At 42.8% G+C, this 13102-nt stretch overlaps 1 protein-coding gene across 1 annotated transcript; it reads left to right on the top strand.

Moving 5' to 3' along the window:
* The first annotated feature begins 8949 nt into the window (after positions 1-8949).
* On the top strand, positions 8950-12852 carry LOC110502333 (calmodulin-1). The gene is made up of 6 exons (XM_021580278.3): positions 8950-9003; positions 9796-9826; positions 11586-11729; positions 11822-11928; positions 12007-12142; positions 12237-12852. Exons 1-6 carry the CDS (start codon positions 9001-9003, stop codon positions 12263-12265), a joined length of 450 nt encoding a protein of 149 aa, XP_021435953.1. The 5' UTR covers positions 8950-9000; the 3' UTR covers positions 12266-12852.
* The last annotated feature ends 250 nt before the right edge of the window (positions 12853-13102 follow it).

The raw sequence follows: 13102 nt of genomic DNA, 5'->3' as shown, positions 1-13102 counted from the left end.
TGCTCCTGTTTCAGCATTAGCCCTGCATGAAATAGTATATATGTAGGGCATTATGACCCTGTCATGCATATAAAGACTTTATTAAGGGCCCAGTGCAGTCAAAATTATGTTATTCGGTCAATCAATCAATCAAACGTATTTATAAAGCCCTTTTTACATCAGCCGATGCCCCAGCCTAAAACCCCAAACAGCAAGCAATGCAGATGTAGAAGCACAGTGGCTAGGAAAATCTCCCTAGAAAGGCCGGAACCTAGGAAGAAACCCAGAGAGGAACCAAGCTCTGAGGGGGGGGGGGGGGGCAGTCCTATTCTGGCTGTGCCGGGTGGAGATTATAACAGTACATGGCCAAGATGTTCAAACGTTCATAGATGACCAGCAGGGTCAGATTATAATAATCACAGTGGTTGTAGAGGGTGCAACAGGTCAGCACTTCAGGAGTAATTGTCAGTTGGCTTTTCATAGCCAATTATTCCTGTGCTTTGTATCATTATTATAAACGAACACTGTAAAAGTGTGAAAACATTTGATCAGTGTTATATCCTGATAGTTGCTGTCTGAATATACAATCTACACAGGTCCATCTATCAGCAGGTTTCGCATGGGTGGGATTTTGGCTTGCCAGGTAACCTCACCAAGCGGTAAATAAATGAATAGACCAATAACAAAGAGCGTTCCAAACCTCTCTGCCAATAAAAGCTAGTTTTCAGTTTCCCCTCCCCACTCAGACCACACCCATACAGTCCTAGTAAAATTATTTATTGAGAAATTGTTTTTTGCTAAAAAGCTATTTTTGTTTATTTTTGACCATTTTAATGAAAACTATTACAGTAAGGCATTTAATTGTTACCCAATATTTATATACACTCTCCTTATATATATATATATATTGTGCCTTTAAGTAAAGTGTTAACCAAATTGTTTTTGTATAATGATGATAACATTTATTTTGTTCCTTTGCAGGGGACGCTATATTCTCAAACGAATCCCCCAATACTGCCCACATGACATTGCTGTGTCAGTGTTACCATGGTGATCATGACCACATCATAGAATATGAGGTCATCTGATGGCCTTGTTGTTGTTGGCAGGGTTCAATGTCTTCAACGTCTCCATGGGCTGGAAGAACCAGGGTGCTGGAGGAGAGACTGAGACAGGTGAGAGGGAGCGTGTGGGCAGCCTGTCTCATCAAATAATATTTTACATAGGCCTATATTTGTGTGTGGGACATAAAACAAGCTGAAAGATCATTTGTTTTTTTCCTGGCAAGGAAGTACTCACGTCCAGAAATGCCCCAGTTCTTTCTCTCTGCATTGTTGGGAAGGCCCCGTAAGCATTTCACTGTTATTCGACACCTGCCGTTTACATAGCATGTGACAAATAACATTTGATTTGATTTAGTTTGCAGTAATAGGCTATAACTATAGGGTCTACAGATTTTTCTGGGAATGGGTGTGTAAATTTAGATAATGGCAGAGGGAGTTTTGCTGCTGGTCCATGTTCATTAGGCAGCAAATGGAGGAAAACAGATTGAAAAGGGGAGGGACTACTTGGACTTGTCAAATAAGAAACACTCTTTTCCGTATTATTTTTCAAAATGTTTTAAACTGTTTAGGCCTATATTTGTGTATAGGACATACACTACCTGTCAAAGGTTTTAGAAAACCTACTCAAAGATTTCTGTATTTTTACTTTTTTTCTACATTGTAGAATAATAGGGAAGACGTCACAACTATGAAATAACACACATGGAATCATGTAGAAATGTAAAAAGTGTTAAACAAATATATTTTATATTTGAGATTCTTCAAATAGCCACCATTTGCCTTGATGACAGCTTTGCACACTGTTGGCATTCTCTCAACCAGCTTCACCTGGAATGCTTTTCCAACAGTCTTGAAGGAGTTCCCACATATGCTGAGCACTTGTTGGCTGTTTTTTTTCTTCACTCTGTGGTCCGCATCACTCTCCTTCTTGGTAAAATAGCCCTTACACAGCCTGGAGGTGTGTTGGGTCATTGTCCTGTTGAAAAACAAATGATAGTCCCACTAAGCCCAAACCAGATGGGATAGTGTATTGCTACAGAATGCTGTGGTAGCCATGCTGGTTAAGTGTGCCTTGAATTCTAAATAAATCAGACTGTGTCACCAGCAAAGCACCCCCACACCATAACACCACCTCCTTCATGCGTCATGGTGGGAACCACACATGCAGAGATCATCCGTTCACCTACTATGCATCTCACAAAGACACAACGGTTGGAACCAAAAATCTAATTTGGACACATCAGACCAAAGGACAGATTTCCACCGGTCTAATGTCCATCGACAAGCAGTCGAGCAGACGTGACAGCTGGGCGAACCAGCCAAGACATGGGCTCTGGGCAGGCCGGTTGGGACGTGAAAACCGGTAGGAGCGTGAGAGCCTGGTGAGCCGGCCGAGGCAATGAGAGCCTGTCGATCCCGCTGCAGAAGGGGAGCCCGATGATCCAGTGGAGTGTGACGTGGGGTGGGAAGCCACCGAGCCAGGAAAACGTCTCGAGCCAGCCAGGGCGTGAGAAAGCCTGACGGGCTGGCTTAGGCACCCCCGGTTCCATCGGCGGCGGGATCCACCCCGACGTCACCAACAAAACGAAAAACAAAAACTCCTGGACCAGCTGGACGAACAAGAACTGACGATCCGGCTGAGGCCCGACAGTGGGAGCCAGCCAGGGCGTGGAAGCCCGACGAGCTGGCTAGGCATCCCCGGTTCCATCGGTGGCGACCCAGAGCCGCTGCCACCATTCCAGTACTCCCCGATGCAGCAGCCAATATACAAAGCATTCAGTCACAGGGAATGACGCTGGAGAGACGAAGCAGGTACGGGGAGTCAAACATTTAATAAATTATGACATTATAACATATAACAAGACAGGAACAGCGTCAGCAAACAAAGACAAAAGACAATCAATGCAGCAGCAGGGAACAGAGCTGTGGAACTGACAGATATAGGGGAGGAAATAACAGGTGATGAGTCCAGGTGAGTCCAATAACGCTGATGCGCGTGACGAGGGAAGGCAGGTGTGAGTGATGCAGGGTAATCTGGTGCCCTCAAGCACTAGGGGAAGGGAAGAGCGGGAGCAGACGTGACACTCTTCTTATGATTGGCGTCCTTTAGTAGTGTTTTTTTTTTTTTTTTTGCCGCAATTTGACCCAGAAGGCCTGATTCACGCAGTCTCCTCTAAACAGTTGATGTTGAGATATGTCTGTTACTTGAACACTCCGACACATTTATTTGGGCTACAATTTCTGGCTGGTAACTCTAATGAATGTATCATCTGCAGCAGAGGTAACTCTGGGTCTTCCTGTGACGGTCCTCATGAGAGCCAGTTCCATCAAAACGCTGGATGTCTTTTGCGACTGCACTTGAAACTTTCAAAGTTCTTGACATTTTCCGAATTGACTGACCTTCATGTCTTAAAGTAATGATGGACTGTTGATTCTCTTTTCCTATTTGAGCTGTTCTTGCCATAATATGGACTTGGTCTTTCACCAAATAGGGCTATCTTCTGTATAGAACCCCTACCTTGTCATAACACAACTGATTGGCTCAAACGCATTAAGAAGGAAAGAAATTCCCAAAATTAACTTTTAACAAGGCACATCTGTTAATTAAAATGCATTACAGGTGACTACCTCATGAAGCTGGTTGAGAGAATGCCAAGAGTGTGCAAAGCTGTCATTAAGGCAAAGAATGGCTACTTTTGAAGAATCTCAAATATAAAACTCACCTCCAGACTGTGTAAGGACAATTTGACCAAGAAGGAGAGTGATGGAGTGCTGTATCAGATGACCTGGCCTCCACAATCACCCAACCTCAACCCAATTGAGATGGGTTGGGATGAGTTGGACCGCAGAGTAAAGGAAAAGCAGCCAACAAGTGCTCAGCATATGTGTGAACTCTGTTGGAAGACTGTTGGAAAAGCATTCCAGGCGAAGCTGGTTGAGAGAAAGCATTGCAGACTATTGGCAGTCAAAGCAAAGGGTGGCTAATTTCAACAATCTAAAATCTCAACAACAACAAAAATATTTGTTTAACACTTTTTTTGGTTAACACATGATTCCATATGTGTTATTTCATAGTTGTAATGTCTTCACTATTATTCTACAAAGTAAAAATAAAGTAAAACCCTGTGAGTAGGTGTGTCCAAACTTTTGAGCCTTAACTCTTTCCCCTGTGAAACCTCATGCTTTCTGTTCCTTGTTTTTATTATAGTTATTATATTCATGTGTAAAGCACATTGTATTATTATTATTATTATTATTATTATTATTATTATTATTATTATTATTATTATTATTATTACAGAGTGAGCATTGTCACATATTTGTACATACAATGTAAAGCAATGGGTTCATCATTTGATTTATCAGACAACAGGTTGTGGGATCCTCTATTTAACCTTCAGTCCATCTACTGTTGTACTTCAGAGTGTAATGTCCACAGCTTTGTGTTGGACTTAGCATTGTGGTGGAGGGTATTGTCGGGTTCTGAGTCTTGATGGTTGTGAAGACACAGCGAACAAATGACAAACGCTTGAATCCAATTCGAGATTTTATTAACTACCGGTCGGTGAGAGTAGTACACACGTCGCATGCCATTTTAGTCATACAGGGGAGTCTCCTTTGCCTTAAACCTATGGAATGCATACAATAGTAATCATAATACATCTCAATGTTACAAAATAAACTAAATGCATAATAATATCCCTTGGCCGAGACGTTCTAATCACTGAAGTCATGAACCAGACAATGACCTGCCCTCTAGTCAATAAGAAAACAAAGACGGTAGCATGTTTAAAGGGGGAAGCATGTTTCACCAGCCATCCATGTTACAGAGAGGCACAGATGGTGAAACGTATATCTGCCCGGCTATAGTTGTTAATACCCATCAGTATTTACAGTACTGCCATACTTTGACCATTCCCATCATGTGGAGGTGTTATACTCTTTTCCATCAATAGGTGTCAGCAGTGAGTTACCCACACAGGGGCAGCGGAGAGGCTGATCAATCACATTTGTTTTGTGGGTGGCTGAACTGAATAGCACAGTAGCACAGCAGCCACCTGCTCAGACTGCAGCCCTGGCTTCTTATGAAGTGGCTGCAGCGTGCAGTGTGTTGCCCCCCTGCAAGATGAGATCACCTGAGTCCCACAGGTCCCAGCACTGCAGAGAGGCCTGTCCCACACAGAGCCAGCTACGCTAGGGTCAAGGGCAGGGCCCTGCCACTGCACTCCCCAACCTACTTCCTGAATGTGGAGCCCCCTTCCACCACCCCCCACACTACCCCTGCATAACCTCTGCGCAGCCACAGTTCCTCTTGCTATCGTCCTCTGGATGACGCGAAACACAGATAATGTCGAAGTCCTGTTCAGAATATTTATAGGAAAAAGCTACAAAGAGTCATTGAGGCATTACATGGCAAACAACACTACTGACACCTGAATGAAGAAACATCAAGTTCTAGTAAAGAAATCCCAGTAAAAAACGTGTATTTGTAATAAAGGAATTAAGCATTGAAGATGAAAATATGACAAGTACCTTGATCGCCTACTTTTATCCGGCACAGTATAATCTGGTACTGAACTGAAGGCTGCAGTGTTTGAACAGGGAATACTACTCAGACTGCAGCAGACACCTGGAGCCACGCCAGAAAGAGGGCGAGGGGGGAGAGAGAAAGTGAGAACGAGAGATCAAGAGAACGAGAGAGCTGAGCGCCAAGATCAACAGCAGGTATTCAGTTGGACAGTTTCTAAGTGGTGTTGTCCTTCTGATCACCTCAAATAAAAATGCCAGCAGATGACTTGAGCTACAAAGACACTCACAGATCGAGAAAGGTCCAGAGCAGACCAAATTAGAAGGATTCAACACTGAGCATGTACTGTGTGATCATATCCATTTCATCAGAGCATGATTGAAATAGCTTGGGAAAACCAGCAATGCTAAATCCTCTTATCAGATTTGAAGGCATTAATCATATTTGGCTCATGATTATGTAATTGTGCATGCAACAAGTCATTGCTCTGTAACATGTAGCTATTTAGGCCTGTGTTGGTCGGTTGGTTTCTGCCATAAGCCCGTTGTGTTGAACCTTAGTTACATGGATAATGCTGTTATCACACATTCATAAAACCATAAAGAGCTGCATCTCTGAAGTAACCATTCATACTCACTGGGAGTATACTTCTCCTCCACATCACCTTTGACCAGTGGAGGCCTTCTGGCAGAATCACCAATTGCAATTAGGAACTCTCCAAGGAGACGTCTCTCTTAAATACAGCCAAATTGCCTTCAGTCATAAAAAATGCATGCATTTTACATTCATACAACACACAAACACACACAAAAAAAACACACATGCACGCACACACCACAAATTATAATACCTATTCACATCCATATTACGCACACTACAACTATTCCCCATCATGAAAGGTGACCCTCCCTCCTGGCATGGAGCCAACAGGTGCATTACAAAGCCCTCATACATGAGTGATGACAACGTCTTCTAGTTACACAGGTAAACATGCTCTCATATGTGTCACCTGCTTTTACCTCTGGAACTCCTCACATGCCACTTGTGCCAGTGAAACTGTACAGCTTGTGTAGAAGAACAATACCAACTCGTATCTAGGCACGACGTGAAGATGGAGTGGAGGACACAGTACCAGAGTCCCTGGCGACGGCCCTGCCTCCCCTACACATGACCCTTGGCCTGATGGTGTGAGACCAAGAGCAGCTATCTGAAGGAGTGTGTCCTGGGATGAGTTGCCTGTTGCAGATAAGGTCTGACTCTCGCACCAAACATTCATACCATGCAGAGGAGAGGTAACATGACATAAATGTGGAGATTACTGGTCTAGCGCATAGGAATACATGTGCACGTGTGCACACAAAAGGCATAAACTAGTCCATGTAAATGTAATGAAACCAAAAACATAAACCCATACATATTCTGTATTCTGTGCACACACACACACAGATCCCAGTTTATCTGGTCCCTGTGACAGATTTAGGCATTTGTGCCATCTCCTTCAGACTAACATAATCTGCACTGGGAGTAAAATCCTGTTGCAGAAAAACAGATTTCACTGAATAGACTCCATTGTGTTCCATATTAGGTCGAGAAAAACCTGGGAGGTGACATTGGAACTGCTTACAAGATCATGGTTCATCTCTGAACAGAACAGAATGTAGTGAATATAGTGAAACCATATTTTCTGATGATTCTGCTTTCATTTACAGTATGTCACCAACACAAAGTGTCTGACAGAACAATATTAGAAACAACAGGCAGCATTCGCATGATCTCATGCTCTCTCCAGGAAGAGGACATTTCACTAGACCTTTGACCGTCAGTCAAAGAGACCGAGCGAGGTGACTTGGGGTAGAGAGATAGAGATGCTGTTACATCTTCACTGGTTCTTCAAATCCTCCTCAGCCTAAGTTTCCATCCTCCCCTTGCCCTGTGGCTCAAGTGGGATAGGGACAGGGACAGAGACAGGTGGCAAGTGGGAGAAAGGAGAGCAGCCAAACATAAGAAATCAGGATATCAGATACGACCATCCTCACTACCAACTCAATTAGACCTGAGAATCTAGTAAGCTGCATAAGTGAAATAAGAGGTCGCTTAGGGACCCAGATCGCCAGGGGGCCTCAATTTACTAGTCAGGGTCTCAACTTACTGTTGAGAGTTAGAATAGTAGAATACACAATGTGCAAGTTCAAAATTTGGTTGTGCATCAGTCATTTTTCTCTTGTTATGTCAATCACTGACAGTCACTTAATAAGCCATGTCAGCTAACAATAATCATGGCCGAATACCGACTAGGCACGCAGGGCACATGCCCAGGTGTCCTGACCACTACGGGTCTCCCATTGATTTTGTTAGTCACTCTCACTCAGATACTGTATCATGGCATAAGTCATAGCAAAATGTGCAGAGGGCCAACCAAATCTCACTTAGGGCCCCCAAAATGCTAAAGCTGGCCCTGCTCATGATATGAATCCCCAATGAGCAAGTGAGGTGAGATAAGGGAGGTAAAGGCAAAAAAAAGGCCATGGTGGTGAAGTAAATATAGCAAGTAAAACACTGGAATGGTTGATTTGCAGTGGAAGAATGTGCACAATAGAGAGAGAAATAATGGAGTGCAAAGGAGCAAAATAAATAAATACAGTTGTCATAAAATAACATCCCAATTTTTTTTTTTAATATATTTTATATATACGTTTTTTTAAGTAATAGAGCTTGGTGTGGCATATGTGCCACAACATGGAGATTGAAGAGAGCATAGAAATATAAGACAATGTGTTGAAGGCTGGCACTCCCTTTTTATAAAACCGTCCCCACCAGGAAAAGTGGACCATGGAGTCTGTGCTATGTATACTTTGAGCTCTCTGAAACGGAATGCATGTAATTTCCATCTGCTATGTATGATATTCCATCTACGAAATTATTCCTACACAGGTACAATTATGTGCTTATTGCAAATGCGATGTATGTGTGGACTACAATGCAGCGGCAATGCAAGACCAAGGGAGTGACGCATTGCAGGTACAAACACACCAATCAGAGATCGCTATTTCATCCATCTACGTCTTGTGCCGCGCAAGACATATCACTGACTAGCAGAAAGTATACATGCGCAGCTGGCCAGTCCATCTTCTAAAGCCACTTTTTATGTTTAAATATGGCATATAAATTCATGTCGGTGAAATATTAACAGAGTTTAGGTCATTTTACAAATAATTTTACAATTAATCTCAATAAATGTGTGTTTGTGCTAATTTAGTAAATTAGGAGAAAGGAGGTTGGCGGAGGGATCGCAAATGGGGGAGGAGTTAAAGTACAACGGTTAAAGGCGCGTCAAACTCTCTGCTAGTGCATTCCGTGAGGTTGTAACTTTAAGCTGCGTCTATATCTCCTTGCTAAGCGTCGTAAAAAACCTGCTGCTACTATATCGCAATGGTAAGTGAACCGAATTCATTTTTTCCCTCCTCGCTATATGGTTCAGTAGTTGTCGTCCTTCAGTTTTTTTTTCTCGACAAAAGTACTTAGTTACTTGGGCTTGACAGCCATGCTGTCTGAATAGGCGAACCTGCGTGCTGGCGCATACATTTTGCTGGCCGTCGTCGTGAGTTCGATACTTCAGCATTATTTAATATCTTGCAGGAAGTTAATATAATAACTTAGCTAGCTAGTGACTGTAAAATGTTGGCAGCTTGTTACATTAGTTAACGTCATATTAGAAAGCAGCTGACGCTGACTAACGTTAAAGCCTGACGTTACTGTATGTAGCCGAAGTTAGTTAGCTAAGATTACCGCCAATTTGCGGTTGGCTAGGAACATTCAATAGCTAGCTTGCTAACTACTTGAAGTTAGAATAGGTCACGTTAGCCGGATAGCTACATGGCTTAACGTTACTGTTCTGTCTTGGCTAGTATCTAGCCATCAAATTTGTAATCTCTAGTTTAAAGAGCATTCTCGAATTTGCTTCCGGTACTTGCTGTCGTGTAACGTTAGTTGACGTTATGTATTTGTGTTGGCTAATTTGACTCGCTAACATTAAAGCTAAAACTGCTAGGGTAGGTTCACTAGCTACTGTAGTTAGCTAACTCTACTGTAGATGGTCAGTTGATGATGGATTCAGAATTAACGTTTTAAGTTAATGCAAGCCAGTTGCCATCACCACTAGTCGGTTAGTTAACATATGTTAAGTGGTGGCTCATCTGTTATAATTATAACATCTATTCCCCCCAGGCTGATCAGCTGACAGAGGAGCAGATTGCCGGTAAGACAGCATTGCACTCGTCTGTCCCCTACCCTGGAACGTGGCCCACTGGATCCCCCCACCTACTCGGCATTGGATTTATATTTTTGCCTTTTAAGGCTTGCATCGGGACAAGCTGGTCATAAAACGATAATGAATGGGCAGGCTTTCTAGCCTTGGGTCTAAAGGACTCCCTCATGGCAAGCAACTCAACATGCTTTTTATGATTTCCATGTCATAAATGATCAAATCTTAAAGGGATCATCTGGTCCCACCTCTTGCTCAACTGCTGGTTGCAGCCTTTGACCTGGGTGTGTCCTCTCCTTGTTGGATGACATTCTGCTAGCTAGTTCATGGCAGGAAGGCTGGCAAGCACAGTGAGACTAAGTTCAATTGGAATCTTGAGTCTGTAACATGACCAGTGTATGCAAAACCTTTTTCTACAGAAAAAAAAACTAACTCATGGAGAAGTTGGCAAGTTCAAGTGCCCCCCCCCCCCCCAGGACAGTGGTCAAGTCAACTTGCGTTAACTGACATCTTTCCATATTTTCTTAGTCTGCTGTTAGTCCGAACATGTTCTGCATGTCAGCAGTCAAGTTTTCAAGATGTAAGATTTTCAAAAAGCAGTGTCACTTGCCACCATGTGTTTTGCATCATGATGTAGAAAGTGACTTTGCTTCTGGAGAACTTGACTAATGACACTCCCAACATGTTTTGTATATCAACTGGGAAACATATCTTTTAGATTTATATTTACCTTTTCATAATGTAGACTTGCGTTCTTTCAGTGGTGTAAGCTTTTAATGTGTAAAGTCTAGTTCAGATGGGGGTTGCTGACAACATGCATCTCATTTGGGGTGTGGTTTGAATATTGTAATTGTAGGGAAGTATCCCCTGTTTTGTACAGAGGATTTCAAACTTTATGCTAGAAAAGAACTAGACTGTGGCCTAGATGGCTGACCCGTGTTTTCAACGTAATCTACTGCATGACATTTCGTGGTTTGCAATCTTTCTAGATTAGGTTTTACTGGATCGCCTGCGCACTGGACAGACCGCAATATCTTGTGAACATGCTCTGGAAAATCTTGGGTTGGGGACTCTGCCTCAGGGATGTTTTATTTAATGCAATGGGAGTTTTGTCCATGACGGTGACGAGTGTCTTATTAGGAATTTAAATGTGATTTCTCTATGGGAATTGTCTTTCTGGGCTGGACTTTTGTTAAACTGCAATACTGACGCTGTCCATTTTAAAGGGGGGGGGGGGGGGCGGCGGCATCTGTTAGTGCTTTGGTAAAGTGGAGGCAATTGTGTTGTCATGGTTATTTTTGTTTGACCCCTGTGAGGGTATCCTGACACTGGCAGGTCTATTTATTACACAGTACTCCTGCAACAAAGGAAGTTCCTACTTATAGCAAAGGATCCTCAACTGCAGGCCTAATTGTGGTTCACTATGCTGACAAGCTGTTGCAAGCCATGACTAATTGCAGACTTTGCACAGCAAGACCACTGGCTATCACGATAGACTGCTTGTCATTCATTCTGTGCCAAGTTTGAAACTCTTTCTAGAGCTCTGACTTGTTCCCACATGTCTTAATCACAATTTTATAGCAGGATAGAGTTTAGGGTGGGGTATATTGCTAGAGAATTTCACAGGCAATAGTTATTTAATTGTGCAACTTTTTTTTACTACTAGCCTTTTTGGGTTTCCTGTATCTGAGGAGTCACTTCCCCTGTTGTCAGTTCAAGAGGAAGGCCTCAGTTTCTGTTTATCTCTCTGCAGAGTTCAAAGAGGCTTTCTCGCTCTTTGACAAGGATGGCGATGGCACCATCACCACCAAAGAGCTGGGCACTGTCATGCGCTCTCTGGGCCAAAACCCCACAGAGGCTGAGCTGCAGGACATGATCAACGAGGTGGATGCTGATGGTGAGAAGCCAGCTCTTTCACAACTTCCTGTTGAGACTAGATGCGTGCAGTCACTGAAGAGATGTCCTAAACGTGTTTCTTCTCCCTCCCAGGTAATGGAACGATAGACTTCCCAGAGTTCCTGACCATGATGGCGAGGAAGATGAAGGACACAGACAGTGAGGAGGAGATCAGAGAAGCATTCCGCGTCTTCGACAAGGTAACACATATCTGCATTCATCCTGACAAGGTGTTTGGGTGTGGGACAGTGCTCTGACGTACGTGTGCTCTGCTCTAGGATGGGAACGGTTACATCAGTGCTGCTGAGCTGCGCCACGTGATGACAAACCTTGGGGAGAAGCTGACTGATGAAGAAGTTGATGAGATGATTAGAGAAGCAGACATTGATGGTGATGGCCAGGTCAACTATGAAGGTTGGTACAACATATTATTTAACATTTTCTCAATTTAGATTTTCTTTGTTCTTGGATGGTGTCAAACTAACGTTGACCTTTTTATCATTTGCAGAGTTCGTACAAATGATGACAGCGAAGTGAAGGCCTTGTACAGATATTTCTTATATAAATAACTTGCCTTTTTTTCTTTGTAATTTATCTGTAAAATCTTAATAGCCCTCCCTGCTGTCCAAAGGAACTGCATGTAAACTGCATAGGCTCTGAGTCCCCATGTCCCTTTCTTTTGCTGTCATCGTGTTTTGGAGTGACGGCACGGTTGTAATAAGGAATGCCCGTCGCAGCCCCAGGGATTGGCCAGAGCTTAGAACCGTCACATCTGCTCAGCTCCAGATGCGTGGTGACGGTGGAGACCTGTCAGCTGGTTGTCACTTGGCAACACTGTTGGAATGGAAACAGTGTAGAGGAGTCAACACTGCATGGACTACGGACAAAGTATATGAAATCTCTCAGCATTGCACTACTGCAAAAAATGACTGGTGTATCTTCTAGATACTCGTACAAACTCTTTTTGTATCTGCTGTTCTATACCAGAAAACAACTTTGTTTTAATCTTACTATGCTTTTTAATGTTTTACTCACTATTCTTTTATGGCCTTTGGCCGTGCTTCAACTAATTCATTCCAAGTTGTATATTTTTGTTTTCCAATAAAATTTACAATTTACCCAGATTTGAACATTGTTTTCTCAGTTGTAATAGTTTAAGTTAATTTTGTCTATGAAAGATTCTCCTTTTGCAAAGAAACCAACATGAAAGTGGTTTACTAATGTACCCATGTAAGGTCCCTGAGCAGTGAAAATGAGCATCAGCCAATGCCTTGTAACATTCAGCTCTAATTCCTATTGTCCTTAAAATAAAAGGACAATGGGATCAAAAGCTTTTATTTCTAATAGTATTCCATTAGATTAACACATGTCCAG

This window comes from Oncorhynchus mykiss, chromosome 23, assembly GCF_057628025.1.
Source record: "Oncorhynchus mykiss isolate SJ-2025 chromosome 23, ASM5762802v1, whole genome shotgun sequence".
NCBI lineage: Eukaryota > Metazoa > Chordata > Actinopteri > Salmoniformes > Salmonidae > Oncorhynchus > Oncorhynchus mykiss.
Note: the sequence above shows the minus strand (reverse complement) of the source record. Positions and strands in the feature narration are given on the sequence as shown.